The 15,665-nt window shown below is 32.0% G+C and overlaps 2 protein-coding genes across 2 annotated transcripts; both read right to left on the minus strand.

Moving 5' to 3' along the window:
• Positions 1-6,670: 6,670 nt before the first annotated feature.
• On the minus strand, positions 6,671-10,050 carry LOC130812608 (uncharacterized). Its single transcript, XM_057678134.1, has 2 exons — positions 9,444-10,050; positions 6,671-7,661 (listed from the first exon to the last, which is right to left on the minus strand). Exons 1-2 carry the CDS (start codon positions 9,952-9,954, stop codon positions 6,889-6,891), a joined length of 1,284 nt encoding a protein of 427 aa, XP_057534117.1. The 5' UTR covers positions 9,955-10,050; the 3' UTR covers positions 6,671-6,888.
• Positions 10,051-13,592: 3,542 nt separating this feature from the next.
• On the minus strand, positions 13,593-15,540 carry LOC130812609 (uncharacterized). Its single transcript, XM_057678135.1, has 2 exons — positions 14,936-15,540; positions 13,593-14,626 (listed from the first exon to the last, which is right to left on the minus strand). The coding sequence occupies exons 1-2, from the start codon at positions 15,459-15,461 to the stop codon at positions 13,854-13,856; spliced, it is 1,299 nt and encodes a 432-aa protein (XP_057534118.1). The 5' UTR covers positions 15,462-15,540; the 3' UTR covers positions 13,593-13,853.
• Between the last annotated feature and the right edge of the window lie 125 nt (positions 15,541-15,665).

Genomic DNA, 15,665 nt, shown 5'->3' on the forward strand with positions numbered 1-15,665 from the left:
AATTAAAAATTTTCATGAATATGAGACTATAAATTTAATACTACCTCCTATTCAGCTGAATTGTCCCATTTTTTTTTTGCACTATTCACTTATCACTCTTAATTTGTATTTTACTCTTAATCTATAAGTTAAAACATAATCATATGGAATCTTGTTTGATTTGTCTCAATACAAGGATTATTAATATCAACTTTTTATAATTTTTAATTAAGCATAATTTGAGATATTAAGAGTTAAAATGTTGCCTCGGCAAGTGTGAAAAGTCAAATGGGACAGTTCAGCTGAATAGGAGGAGTAACATTTAAAATTCAAACTCAAACAAACAACTTTAGCTTATACTTGGATAGAGTTGTACATGGGAGGAAAAAGCTCCGGATATTAAGCCGTAAAAGCACTGAAAAGAAGTTAATTAGGCTAACAAAGACGGTCGCCGCCCCATGTTTAATACTTTTCGTCCCTTCTTTCATTTCCTTGAGGATCTTGTTGATTCATTATATAAATAATACTACCTCTTATTCAGCTGAATTGTCCCTTTTTTTGGCACTATTCACTTATCACTCTTAATTTGTATTTTACTCTTAATCTATAAGTTAAAACATAGTCATATGGGATCTTGTTTGATTCGTCTCAATACAAGGATTATTAATATCAACTTTTTATAATTTTTAATTAAGCATAATTTGAGATATTAAGAGTTAAAATGTTGCCTCGGCAAGTGTGAAAAGTCAAATGGGACAGTTCAGCTGAATAGGAGGGAGTATATTATTTTTATGCTAACTTTTCTTAATAAGTTTAATAATATGATCGATATTCATTATATTATATATAAAATAACATATCTTTAATTATGTCAGCACGTATGAAATTACCACCCTTGGGTCGTGACACTTCAAGTCAAACTCGTGCGAATAAAAAATCCAAATATCTAATCAATAAACCTTACTATTAAAAGATAAATTTTATGGAAATTTACATTTTTTTAGTTGGAGTAAGCCTTAATTATAGTAAGTAATAAGTATCATGTTTTTTTTGGTAATGTCCTGCAAATCTCATCTAGTCTATCTCTTTCTCTCATTTTATTTTTTAAAAAAGTAATATTTTATCAGTCTTTTATCGGTTGGAGATATATACCACTTTTCATCATAAAAGGACTTATTAGATTTGATAATCATTTAAGCCTCTCCTTCCCCAGATCTATCTATGATAAAAGAAAAAAACAATTAACAATTAAATAGTGATTTTAAAATAAGTAATTCTTGAAATATAACTTAAAATTTTTTATGCTTATTGCTATAAATAGGATTTTAACAATCACGGTAATGTTTTGACACAATATAAAGTGATTGATTATATTACAATAAATTGTTGTTAGTGAACTATGTAAATTGTGAGTGTCAAAGTCATTTGGTCAGATTTATAATTATTAATCAAATGTATTTTTAAGAAGTGAAATTAAGTTTCATCAAATTAGACATGTCATAGTTATGATAATTTTCTTGGATGACATTTATAACCACGATGATAGGTAAGCTATTTTAGTAATTTAACTTTTTATTCAGAATAATTCTAATTTTTAATTATTTTTTAATAAATTAATATTTGCATACTAATAGATACTAATAGGGTATGTTGGTAGCAAACTAATAAGAAATGTTAAATTATTTAAATATAAAAAGAGATGCTGACAGCAAATTAAGGACAATGGTTGAATTATTAAAAAATAATCTAAAAGTAAAATTATTTATAGTAAATGGGTAAAAATTAATTGTATTGATATATATAAAAAGAAATGTAAAATCTAAGTTTATGAAAGCTAAGATATCTACAAAATAATTGTATTCATAAACTATACAAGACATGAAAAATCATATGATATTAGAAAAATTACTAACCAAACATTATATGCAAGCCCACAACTCAATATTTTGGCGAAGTGAAATTTTCCTCACATATAAAGTATTTCCAACAAATTTATCTAATTATTATACGATTAAATATGAAAAGTCCACTCCATCTGAGAACCCTAGCCGCCTACTACTCTTTTTCTCTCTTCTTTCTCTAAAAAAACTCTAATCTCTATAGCTAATTTGGGGCTATCATCAACCTTTTGGTTGATGGTAAGCTCTTAATTTCTTTGTTTTAAGTTTTTTGAATATGATTAGGATAAATATTATCCTCTCCTTACAAGAGAGTTGTTCTACACATTTATTGGGTTGGTTCTACCCATATATTGAGCTTTGATCTCTCTCCTCGTGAGGGTTTAGGTCTCTAGTTGATTTGTTGGTAGAGATTAATGCGATAATGTAGCAGACACCAAAATTGCAATTACCATCAACTACATAAAATTCAATTCTATCTCAAGACTACAACAAATCGAAAGACCCCTCGTAGAAGGCTGTATCAAACAGCGATGTGGAAGATGATGTTTAAAATTGTCAGATCTCATACACTACGATTGTAATTTTGTTAATTTTGAATTATATTGATTAAAGTTCTTATGTACTTGCTAATATTTATCTTTAATGTAAATGTCATATGAATCTTTATTAATGAATTATTTATCATTAAAAAAAATATGAATTGTCGGAGTCTAGTTTCTCGTAATAGTTAACATGTTTAATTTTCTAGATCAGTCATTATAAGGCGTAATACATATAATAATTAGATAATGCTTACTAGATCGTAGTTCTAGACCACTAATTGCTCTTAAAGCATACTTAATTACTTAATACTTATTGTATTAAAGTTTTAATATCTTAATTAAGTGAGGACCACTAAATATATACACTATAATATAGACATGCCTCCTACTCGTAAGTAGCTAGCTAGTTTGGTCTTTCAGCTTCCAGAATGGTTCAAACGTAATTTGTTCTTTTAATACAATTAGAAGGTATCTTAAACCGAATAATTTAAGCATCGATCCTAATTAAAACATTATTTTATATGCTCAATAATGTTTCAATTTTTCCAATGCAATTTATGATTTTCTTTTCCTATGCATGGAATGGTTGATTTGACTTAATTGGCATTCATTACTTTAATTTAGTACTTATATAATAAACCTTTTACTTTTTATTTTAATACAATATTAGGCTTTAATAAGAAATTTATATTATTAATCAAGTGTTGGATAATAGTTATCATCGTTGAATATTACGCTTTTTTAATCATTGTTGAAAATTTATAGTATTAATTGACAATATTACGCTTTTACCTTTTTTACAACTCAATTTACAAGAAGGACAATTTATAATTTAGAGGATACACACTCGACATAATTATGTTGGGACACTTACACTTAGATTACAACTTACACACTCACTGACTAATACTCTCACTTTGTGTTTTCAACTCACTTTCTTGTGTCTCTCTTCAACACAACATACTAATTGACACTTCCAATTTATACTAGTGCTAAGTAGGCTGAAATAACTAGCACATTTGGGTCTAAAGGTTTAAACTTTAACCCTAACAACACCCAAGAACAATGATAGGGGTGTTTTATGCAATGAAACAAACGCTCCAATAAACTAACAATGAAAAGCAATAAGAAATAATGCAATAAACAAAAAGACACAAGATTTACGAGGTTCACCCAATGTGGGCTATGTCGTTGTTGGTGGTTAGCTTGCTTGTATTATGTGAACAATTAATGGAGTTCTCAAGAACTCATACAATGGAGAATATTACACTTGGAGAAGAAGAGTAGAGAAAAGAAGGGTTTATGTTTGACATAGGGTTGGAGCCAACATAGAAATGTGTGTAAGGACTTCTATTTATACATGTGTACATATGGGAGTAAATGAGGAAAGGTCCCAACCCTAATGATTAGCCGCAACATTTATCGCAAAAAAAGAAACAGTGGCATGTTGCTTCTCACTCGACTCGGTCGAGCCAAATCAGGGAAGGTCGAGCAGCAGTCCAGAAAGCTACTAACTTGATCGAGCCATATGATTCGATCGAGCAAATTGTCATCATGGTCGAGCAGCCTATAAAACCACCTCTCTCATCATCATACCCACACATATGCATATCATACACCATCAAACTCTTTACGCTCCATTGCACTCAAAGTCACACCAAACTCCAACATAGGCTAAACTAAGCTATCTAGACTATTCCACAAGCTCCTACATACATTTAACTAGAGTAGTCCATAAGCTCTAGAATTCTCTATTAATCTAAAACTTTCCTTATTATACTCCAAGTTTATATGTAGAAGACTTTTCTAGATTATCTCTAATACTCCTCCAAATTTGAAAAATCTTGTATAAAAAAATATTAAAATACCTCCACCGCTTCATTAAATCGGACCTTTTTCTCCAACTTTTTTTTACGCTCCAACTTGTGTTTTCCAATAACACAACCATCAAGATTACAAATATTATTATCCGCCCTCCTTCCTTGCAAGACCAAGCGATCACGATAATAGAACTTACACCACTTTCCATTACCAACGTACCTACATCCATTTCTTGTCAACTTACCCAAAAATATCAAATTAGCTCGAGCTCTTGGTACATACCTCACGTTATGGAAGGTCTTTACATATCCATCATGGAGCCTCATTTTCACATTGCCCACGCCTTCAACTTTTAACTTACGTCCATCACCTATTTGAACGTGGCCAAAATCATCTTTTTGCTCCAACGTCTCGAACATTGCTTGGTCCCTACACACATATATAGAGGCGGCCGAATCTAATATCCATTTCTCTTGACTCACCTCCTTCTTATTACATTGAGTCAAGAAAATGTCTTCACCATAAATTTCTTGTTTAGCCACATTAGCAGAACCACCCTCTTCATCTAACTTTACCTTGCCCAACTTCTCTTGCATTCCTTTTAAATTCTTTAAATCTTCCTTTGCCTTTAGGCAATTACGTTAAATATGCCTCTTCTCATGACAATAGTAACATTCCCGATCATTTCACTCTCTTGGTCGGGACTTTGATCTATAATGAGGGTCATTACGTCTCCATTTATTCCTCCCTCTGCCAGACTCCTCTGCAGCTAGTGTTCGCTCATCTCCTCCTCGACCGTCTTCTTCTTCGAACCCTTCTACATCCATTTTGGATATCATCCTTTCATTTTCCTTTACTATTGTTATTGCTTCCTCCAGTGTTATCTTCTCTCTGCCTATAAGCAATGTCTGCACAATAGGCCTGTAGGACTTTGGCAATGAAGCCAATACCAAGAGGGCCTGCTCCTGGTCCGATATCTTCTCGTCTGCATTTAACAATTGACATACTAGTTCATTAAATTTATTAATATGGTCTTGGAAGGTCATACCTTTTCTCATTTTTAGCTGGCACAACTCCCATCGCAAACACAATCAATTAGTTAGGGACTTCGACACATATATCCCCTGCAACTTCTGTAACAGCACCCTAGGGTCAGTCTCCATTAAGAAATTATACTTGATCTCTGGAGCAATCGCCAACCGAGTGGTGCTGACTGCCTTCTTCTTCTTTGATGCCCAAGCCGTAACATTCAAATTATCTGGCTTTTTCTCCTCCAAAGCCATGTCTAAATTTTGTTGTACCAACCAATCCTCTATCGTACTCTTCCAAACCATAAAATTGATCTTCCCATCGAATAATGGGATTTCAAATTTTTGCAAGCTTGTAGCCATGTCCCTTCTCAAATTCCTCTACTCAAAACTCTTGCCCTTCAAGCAACTCTTCTCAACTTAGCTCTTGATACCAAATGTTGAAAATAATTCCCAATGACTCTTGTGGTATAGTAATTAAAAACGTAATATTATTACTATACACACAACTCAATTTACAAGAATGACCACTTATAATTTAGAAGACACACACTCGATGCAATTATTTTGGGACACTTGCACTTAGACTACAACTTACACATTCACTGACTAATATTCTCACTTTGTGTTTTCAACTCACTCTCTTGTATCTCTCTTCAACACAACATACTAATTGTCACTTCCTATTTATACAAGTGCTAAGTAGGCTAAACTATGTTATGTAGACTATTCCATAAGCTCCTACATACATTTAACTAGATTAGTCCATAAGCTTTAGAATTCTCTATTGATTTAGAACTTTCCTTATCATACTCCACGTTTATATGTAAAAGACTTTTCTAGATTATCTCTAATAATCATTTGACATTTTTGTTTGATTATGTAATGCAATGCTCATTTTGTATCTTTTTTACAATGCTGAAAATTTCAAAAGATATCCTAAGTAAAAATTTATAATTTATTACAAATTTAATAGGATTGAAGAATATAATATAAAATAAGTTACATGAGAAAATGTAATAATTATTACTCAATCTGTTTTCATCTATTCTTTTCATAGATTTTTTTCGAATATTCCAATGTAAATTTAAAAATTAAATAATTTTAACTGTGAGTTTTTAAAAATTCTAAAAGTTGATTTTTAGAAAGTAAATACTGAGACGAATCTATCAAAATTTCACATGAATTTATATTTTTAATATAAATCCATGAAATATCGTAGTCAAAGTTAGACATTAAAATTCATAAATTCTATTGAAGAAGAAAAACTTATGAAAACAGAATCGTAATAAAATATAAATTTCACTCACAAAACAAATAAGTTCTGATCGAAAATCACAAAATAAAAAGATCAAAAAACAAATTTATTTTCCAATTGAGATAATACCATCTATAAATTCTGCAACTTTTCAAACTTTTCTCCATAAACTCTTTAATTTATTGCACAATATATAATCCACAAAACGAGATAAAACAAATAATCACACTCCTAACTAGTAGGTGGAGTGTATCATTCATAAGAGAATTATTACAAATATATAAGCATTCCCTAATCAAAGGAATGATTAATTAATTAACACAATAAAATTAAGGATCGATCGGAAGAATAATAATTAATCAACGCCTGCAGACGACTCCCCGGCCACTAAACCCAGAAGCACAGTTAAGATCAGCAAACTCATTCCCAATCTCATTCCCATTCCCATTCCCATTCCCAATAAACTTAGAAGCAAGACAATCCGTCTTAAAAATCCCCGACGAATAAAACTCCTTTTCCCCACCCAAAACAGGCATTGAAACACCCAATTTAACTCTACTAACATAATTACTTCCATAAGTTTGCCCTAAAACTCCATTAACATCCCCACTTAATGAATAAAACTTAAAACTCAAATCAAGATGAGCAAAACAATCTTCTTGGGTAATTCCATATTTATGAATCAAAGAATCCTTTTCAGTAATCGGAACAACCACTGCCTTAATCTTGAACTTTCCTTCTGCTTTAATTTCCACTGCATTTGTTGTTCTAAGTCGGGTGATTGTGACATCATTGTTATTTGACTGCCAGCTGGCACCATCGTTTTCTGCCAGCTCGATGGGTTGATCGTCAAAGGAGAGAGAAAGACGGTCATTGGCGTCGTTCCAGGTACTGGTCTTTTGGGCTCCAATGTAGAGTTTGTGGTCGTCAAAGAGGATTCCGAGGGCTTGGACCCATGTGAAGTCTCGGCCCATGTTGGGGTTGCGTTTACCGATGAAGTGGGCGTTGATGTGGAGGTTTGAGTCGGTGACGAGACAGAAATCTTGGTCTTTTTTGCCGTGGAAGTAGAAGGTGATACCGTCTGCTCCTACGAACCTTGGGTCTTGGCATACTGCACCTGGTCTGTTACAGTCTGTGTATTATCAACCAGAACATAAGCCTATTAATAAATGTCATAATAATTGTAACCTACATTATTTATCACAAATTATCTAAAATAATCCAATCAATTTTTAGATTACTTTTCCTAGAGTAAATCCGATAACTTGCTATAACAAGTTCTTTTTTAAAACAAAAGATAATTAAAATAAAATGTCGAAAAAATAGTTAAACAATGTTTAAAAAATTTATATTTTTTTTATTATTTAGAATTTTTCAAGTAAATTTTCAAAATTTTTCTCTACTTTTAAATTAATTTTCGATTACTTTTTTGCAAATTACCTACTATAATAGGTTATCGGGTTACCCAAATTTACTCTAGGTAAATATCTCCAAAAGTTATTATTCATGGTTATTCAATAAGTGAGATTATTATAAGAAAATTATGAAAAAATTGAATTATTTTAGTTAATTTTTTTCATTATTTAAAGTAAGAAGTAAATACTATAAAATTAAGGAAAAATCAATAAGTGGGATTATTTTCCCAGGGATCATTTAGTATGTAGCATTATTAGTTTACCTGCTACCAGTTTGGATTTTATAAATTTGATTTCCTTTTTTTATTTTACCTTAATTAAACTTTTTACCATCCTCTGACCTAATGTCACCGTCTCTTCTATTTTTCAATTTCAAGCTAAAACAAATCCACCATTGAAAATAAACACAGAAGGTAGATTTTTAGACGCAATCGGCATTTAAGCAATTATACTTGCTACTGATATTGACATTTCTCTACTGAACATGTCATCATCGGTAGCAAGTATTTCAGAAAAGAAGAAGTATCTATTATTGGTAAGTTAACAAAAAAAGTTTCTGTAATTTTGGGTTTGAATAAACCCTTATTCTTTTCTAAATTTGCTTGTTAATTTTCTCTATTTATGTTGTGTAGTAGGCTAGTTTTCTAATTCTTTTAAATTAAAATGGTGGTATCGTGAGGTGTTTAAAAGAAATGAAGTATTTTTTTTCATGGTAGGAGAGAGACACTTGTTTAAAAGATATATGAAAGAGAGTAAACATGGGATAAAAGTGATTTTAATGGAGCACTATACTGGTTTAAATGGAGAAACAAAAGTGAAAAGGAAGATGGAATTTCCAATAGTAAAATGCTCTGCTAGAACCGGTTAAATTAACAATAACAATGTTACAAGTTAAATCGACCCATACTTAGGATTATTCATGGTTAATCAATAATTGAGATTATTTTAAAAAAATTAATAAAAAAATTAGATTATTATAGACAATTTTTCCTAAAATTAATATGTAGAACTCATGTAATTTTTAAGATTTTTACTAACTTTTTTCAAAACGCAATGTTAAGATTTTTATTTACTGTATTTAAAACAGTTTGTAAAAAAACTTTAATTTTCCAACCAAAGTGCTGTTAATGAGGCATATAATTTGCAAATTTTTTTGAAATAAGTGCACATAATAAGTGATGGCATTATTCTAATAAGATTTAATTAATTTTAAAGAAACTTAAATTAGGAATTATGTCATTTATCAAAGTAAAAAATTAAGTTTTGATAATTACATGAATAAAATTGACTTTCATAGGAGTAAAAGATTTTCATATCATATTGTTATAATAATTTTTTTTTTTCAAATATACTAACATTTTTTGATGCAATTTATATATAGGAATGTCACGTCAAAAATTTAGCATTCAATAATTTTGTTGCATTTGGCAAATTCGTATAAGATTGTCAATTGTCATTTTATAGCAAAATATTAAATTGTATGATTAATTATAACTTACCACAAACAGGACTACAAGTGACACAGTCAACTTGACAAGTCTGTGGACAATCAGCAGGACAAGTAAACTGCCTGAAGTAGCAACCTGAATAGTACTTATCCTTGCACCTCACTTGTTTTGGACTGGTTGATGATGAAGGTGTTGGTGGGGTGGGTGAAGGTGGGGTTGGGGTGGGGACTGGGCTGGGTGGTGTTGGGGTGATCACAGGTGTTGGTGGCAGTGGCGGCGAGTACACAGGTGGTGGTGGTGAGTAGGCAGGAGACTTATCCTTTGGCCCATTGGGAACATCCTTATCCTTTGGCCCATTGGGAACATCCTTATCCTTTGGCCCATTAGGCACATCCTTATCAATCTTAGGCCCATTTGGCACATCCTTATCATTCTTGGGCCCATTAGGCACATCCTTATCATTTTTAGGCCCATTGGGAACATCCTTAGGATACTCCGGCGCGGCGTCAGCCAATACCAACGCAAGGAGGACGATCACCGTCACTACACTAGCTCGCTTCATTGTTGTTATAGCTAATAAATTTTATTTTTTGTGAAAATAAATATAGGGGAGAATTTGATATTTTGGTGATGAATATGGGTTATTATGGTTATTTATATAGTGGGTTTAGATATGCACTTTTATGTTGTTTCAAGTTAAAGTTGTATAGCTACAAATTAAATGTGTTCCTTTAATGGCTTTCTACACAATGCTAGGTGGTCTCACATGGCCAAGACCTTTCTTTTAGGTTCATTTCTCTCAAGTCAACTTCAAATGTGTGATATCTTGAAATATACGAATTAATGCGTCCAAAGATAGTAATTACTCCCCCTCTCCATTTTGATTTATAGATGTATTAATACCAAAACTGATAGATAAGCATTTTGGCAATGTGATTTTTTTTGATTAAGCTATAAAATTCCTACAGATAAAGATGTATATGAATTTAAATTTTTTGATATATATAGTGAAAATTGAATTATTGTCACAAAAATGAAAGAAAAAATCGTCAATCACTAAACTAAGTCTTAATTCTTATAATATTTTTTTTGGGTTTATTGGGTTTGATTTGATAGAAATCAATACTTAGACTTATGGAATATTTTTTATGTATCATTTCAAATTTGAATAATATATGATTGCGTTGTTTTGGTTTTACTCCCATAATTTTAGATTTCCATGCATATAAGGTAATGTTTATCCATCTAGTGCTTGGAAATTTTATGTTGTCCTTAATGGCAACATTTCCGTCCCATCAAAATTTTAAGATGATTATGACATGTAATCTAAAATAAGAATGTGGATTGATTATGTGGGTTTTTGTATTTGATACAATAGTGATAAAAATACCAATTATTTAAAAAAAAAAAAAAAAGTTATATGAGGTCCTTGTATCGACAAAATATTAATATAAGTATAAATTCATTTTCCATAAAAAGAAAGTAAAACAAAAAATTTAGCTCAAATAAGAAAGTAAAACTTAATATTAGAAGGAAGAGTATATTGTTTTCGGTTTAAAATCCCAATATTAATTGGGCCTTATATAAAGTCAAAGAAAGTTCATAACTTTCTTAAGCCCGAGTTAACATAAAAAAAAAAAAAAAGATAGCTCAAATAAGAAAGTGAAATATAATTTTTTTTGAATAATACCTAATTGATAAACAAAGAGTCATACGACATCTACATTAAATATAAAAATTAGCAAGTACATAACAACTTTAACCAAATATAATTCAAAATTAATAAAACTACGATTGTTGTGTATGAGATCTGACAATTCTGAATATCGTCTTCCACATCGTTATTTGATACAACCTTCTACGAGAGGGTCTTTCGATCTATTGTAGTCTTGAGATAAAACTGAATTTGATGTAGTTGATGTTAATTGCAATTTTGGTGTTTGCTGCATATCACATTAATCTCTACCAACTAACCAACTAGAGACCAAAATTCATAACCCCAAACTCTCCCAAAGAGAGAGATCAAAACCCAATATATGTGTAGATTCAACCCAATGAATGGGTAGAACAACAGTCCTGTAAAGAGAGGACAGATATTGAAAAAACTTCTAACAGAGAAATTAGAGGCTTACCATCAACCAAAAGGTTGATAATAGCCCCAAATCAACTAGAGAGATTAGGATCTATTTAGAGAGAAAAGAGTGGAACATAATATTAGATGAGAGAGAATATTGTTTTCGGTCTAATGCCCTAATATTAATTGGGACTCATAATATAGTCAAAGAAAGTCAATAACTTGGTTAAGCCCGAGTTATGGATATTCCATGAAATAATCAAGTTTAATTTTTTTATCTTAGTGCGTTTCATCATTAGTTCGTAAAATAGATCCAATTAATATTAATATCGGTACAGATCCAACTTCCGTAATTACTCTCAAACATCCTATTGAAACAAGTTTTTTCAAATTCTCTCAACGCAATTTCATATTAGTTCATACGCAATCTCAATCCTTACTTAAACATCGAAGAGACTTTTTCGAATGCAACCCTCAGGTTAGTAACCTTTGTTCATTTTGTAAGATTATTCGATGACCTTCAACCACCTTTAACTATTATATATTCAATCACAATCAACCTCAAGGGACTTGATTGGGAGGACCTTCTACTTGAACATACAATAAATATCACCTATTGTCTTTTAAATGTCTTATTTTCTTATTTAGTGACCTCTTTTCCTTACTTATAATACCCACATAAATCCAACTATCTACACAATTTCTATTAAATTATTTTTTTTTTCTTACATTTTTTAAACTCACTTCTCTCATGTGTTCCCCATTTCTTTTTTTTTTTTTTAAATTAGTGTATTATTAAATAGTCAATTGTTAAAAAACATAAATTAAAACTAAGTTTTATCCGGAATAATACTTATAATTATTTGAACTATCTGTAACAAATTTATTCAGGAATTATTATAACATATATCAACGATTAATTTTGTGAAATAGAACAATCTTTTGGTAACTAGGAGATATAATACTTACAAACCTTAAATGATGCATGAATTGTCACTTGGGTTGTTCATTAGAGGGTACCCGGTATTTCGAGTACTCAAAAAGCCGGGTACTCGGTTAGTCGGGTATCTTTATTAACAGCCCGTGTCCCAGTCCAATTTATTCGGATATCCAGATTTCGGGTACCCGAATAAGTTGGATCGGGACATCGGATACCCGATTTTGCAGGGCATAATTGATTTAGCAAAATTTTTGGAATTTAATTACAATATTTAGGCAGAAATTTTTTACAAAGCTCTTGTTTTCCTAATCTGCACACAAATATAAATTGAGTTACAAGACATATTAACCAAATCAAGATCCCAAAGAAAGGTTATGAAATTAATAGTCTTAATAATAAAATTTTTGTGGGTATTTGATAGGCAAAACGTTTATCCTGCTGTTTGCAAGTCAAAGGATGTCATAAAATTTTGCTAATTCCTAAAGGTTTGAATGTAACTCAGATGTCAAAAAGTATTCTGACGTTATTTTATTTCTTTTTAAGCGGATCACCGAGTACCCGCTTAAATAAAATTTTTGGGCCATAACCCGACCCGTACTCTACAAATTTTTTTTAGAAATTGACCCGCCATTAATATTGCGGATCAATGAGTCAGCGGGTCGAGTCAAGCAGGTCGGGTTTTTTTAACAACCCTAATTATCACCCACAAATTGACCAACAACTCGAAAAGGTCAACTCATCAATGATTGTTTCATTTCTTATCTGTCAATGGCTTTAAATAAAGCCTCAAATAGTCAAATACATTAAGACCGCTCATTCTGTATGAGACCGTTTCATCATAAAACGGATTCAAAAAACAACTCATTTAAAAGAAAGAAAATTTGTTCACCGATAATTTTATTAATTTTCTAAAATTATTTTTAAATCTTTCTTTCTTTATATTTTTTGTTTAAAACAATTATAATTTGGCTCAATCTAATAGTTCATCTTATGGTGAGATGGTCTTAATAAATAATTAACGAATATTTAAATAACACATACCTGTTAATGGACAATCGGGTCTTCTTCCAGTTGTGTTACAAATATTATGTATATTTGCATACATATATTGTATATAATCACAAAAGCACCACCATTGTCAAGCATAAAGTTTTGTCCGACCTATCTTATAGTCAAAAACAATAAAATAAAGTAGACAATTGGAAATAATCTATATAATGTAAATAAAAAAAAAAAAACAAGTTCTTAGAATTTTTTCATATAGAATTTTTTTAATTTTACAATTTATATGAGTATGAAATCTTTTTTTGAAAGCAAAATGAAATCCAATTGTACAATCCCTTCAAATAATCCAGTAAACAATCTCACACACAGATCACAATTTGACAACAAAATATTGAAAATAATAAATAAACAAATAATACAGCAGTTCTCCATGAGGAATTAATCAACGCTTGCAAACAATTCCCCTGCTACTAGTACCAGAAGCACAGTTTAGATCACCAAAATCCATTCCGATTGAATGATTTCCATTCCCATTCCCATTGAAGTTAGCAACTGCACAATCAGTAGCAAACAATCCAGAGGAATGGAATTCCCTTTCCCCACCAAGAACAGGATTCACTACACCCATTTTGACCCGGCTCACATAATTACTTGCATAAGTTTGGCCTAAAACACCATTCACATCATCACTCAATGAGTAAAACTTGAAGCTCAAATCAAGATGTGCAAAGCAATCCTGTTCAGGGATAATACCGTAATTGTGTATCATCGATTCTTTCTCTGTTATTGGAACCACCGCGGCCTTGATCTTGAACTTACCTTCTGCCTCAACCACCACTGCATTCGTAGCCCTTGATCTTGTAATGGTTAGTCCACTAATCGTTGCATTCCATCTGGCACCCTCGATTTCTGGTATGCTAATGGGTTGGTAGTCGAGGGAGATGGAAAGACGGTCCATGGCATCGTTCCATGTGGAGGTCTTGAGTGCTCCGATGTAAAGCTTATGGTGGTCGAAAAGGATGCCTAAGGATTGAACCCAAGTGAAGTCTCTTCCCATGTTGGATTCATGTTTTCCTATCAAATGAGCGTTTATGTGGAGATTGGAGTCTGTAACAAGACAGAAATCTTGGTCTTTTTTTCCGTGGAAGTAGAATGTTATGCCATCTGCTCCTATGAATCTTGGATCCTGGCACACTGCTCCCGGTTTGTTGCAATCTGCGCGCAATTGTTAACAACACTATTTATTGTTGGAAATACTTCACATGTGAGTAAGATCCCACAAGGCTAAAAAGTGGTTGTTGACTTGTATATAATACTTGATGGGTGAATCTCCTAAGATAGAGTAAACCTCATCAAGTGTGTATACAAGTCAACACTCATTACCTGTAGGTTTATGGGCCCGAGCCCATGGGTGACCCATGTGTGTGTCCACACGAGTAGGCTCACGTGGTGATTGCCTAACATTTATCTCATAATGTGCAACTACTAGTGATAAGAAAATTAATGAGAAGGAAATGCACTTACTGCAAACAGGACTACAAGTGACACTGTCAACCTGACAAGTCTGAGGACAGGCTGCAGGGCAAGTAAACTCCCTGTAATAACACGCCGGATAATTCTTATCCATACATCTAACACGCTTAGGAGTCGACGAAACTGGTGGGTTCACCACACCACAGACAGGCTTACATGTTGCACAATTAACAGTACAAGTAAGTGGACAAGCGGCAGGACAGAAAAGCGGCTTGTTATAGCAAGCGCGGAATCTCTTATCCTTGCATTGCACTTTCTTAGGCTTTTGGATCTTCGGATTTGGTGGGGGGATCATTGATCCGGGTGCACAAACAGTCTGACATTTGTCGCAATCAACTGAACAAGAACGAGGACACGAAGATGGACAATACATTTGTTTGTTAAAACATGGTGAATGCTGTTTACACCTCACTTTCATAGGCTTGTGTTTGGGTGTTGACAGGGTTGCTTCTGCAACTGTCATACCAGCAAGTATGAGGACAGTTAGTATCAATGCCGCTTTGCCCGTCATATTCATCGGTTGTTTTCTTTGACTTATTGTATATGATTATAATTATGATTTGTGTTTTGAGAATAATCCTTAATGTTTCCTTTTATAGCCATATGTTTGAATGTTAGACAGTTACTAAATAAAATGGGATTATACCTTACTTGCTACTTATCATGGAGTTCATCTAATGTTTAGGCCTATATTAGTTTGGTTAAATTCAATCTTAATTCG

The sequence above is a fragment of the Amaranthus tricolor genome, chromosome 5, assembly GCF_026212465.1.
Source record: "Amaranthus tricolor cultivar Red isolate AtriRed21 chromosome 5, ASM2621246v1, whole genome shotgun sequence".
NCBI lineage: Eukaryota > Viridiplantae > Streptophyta > Magnoliopsida > Caryophyllales > Amaranthaceae > Amaranthus > Amaranthus tricolor.

What these genes read in the sequence shown, in the direction of transcription:
- LOC130812608 (XM_057678134.1), bottom strand. Translation starts at nt 9,954, where the DNA reads ATGAAGCGAGCTAGTGTAGTGACGGTGATCGTCCTCCTTGCGTTGGTA. An exon ending in CACTTGTAGTCCTGTTTGTG is followed by an intron (nt 7,662 to 9,443) that starts GTAAGTTATAAT and finishes GATAATACACAG; the next exon opens with ACTGTAACAGACCAGGTGCA.
- LOC130812609 (XM_057678135.1), bottom strand. Translation starts at nt 15,461, where the DNA reads ATGAATATGACGGGCAAAGCGGCATTGATACTAACTGTCCTCATACTT. An exon ending in CACTTGTAGTCCTGTTTGCA is followed by an intron (nt 14,627 to 14,935) that starts GTAAGTGCATTT and finishes AATTGCGCGCAG; the next exon opens with ATTGCAACAAACCGGGAGCA.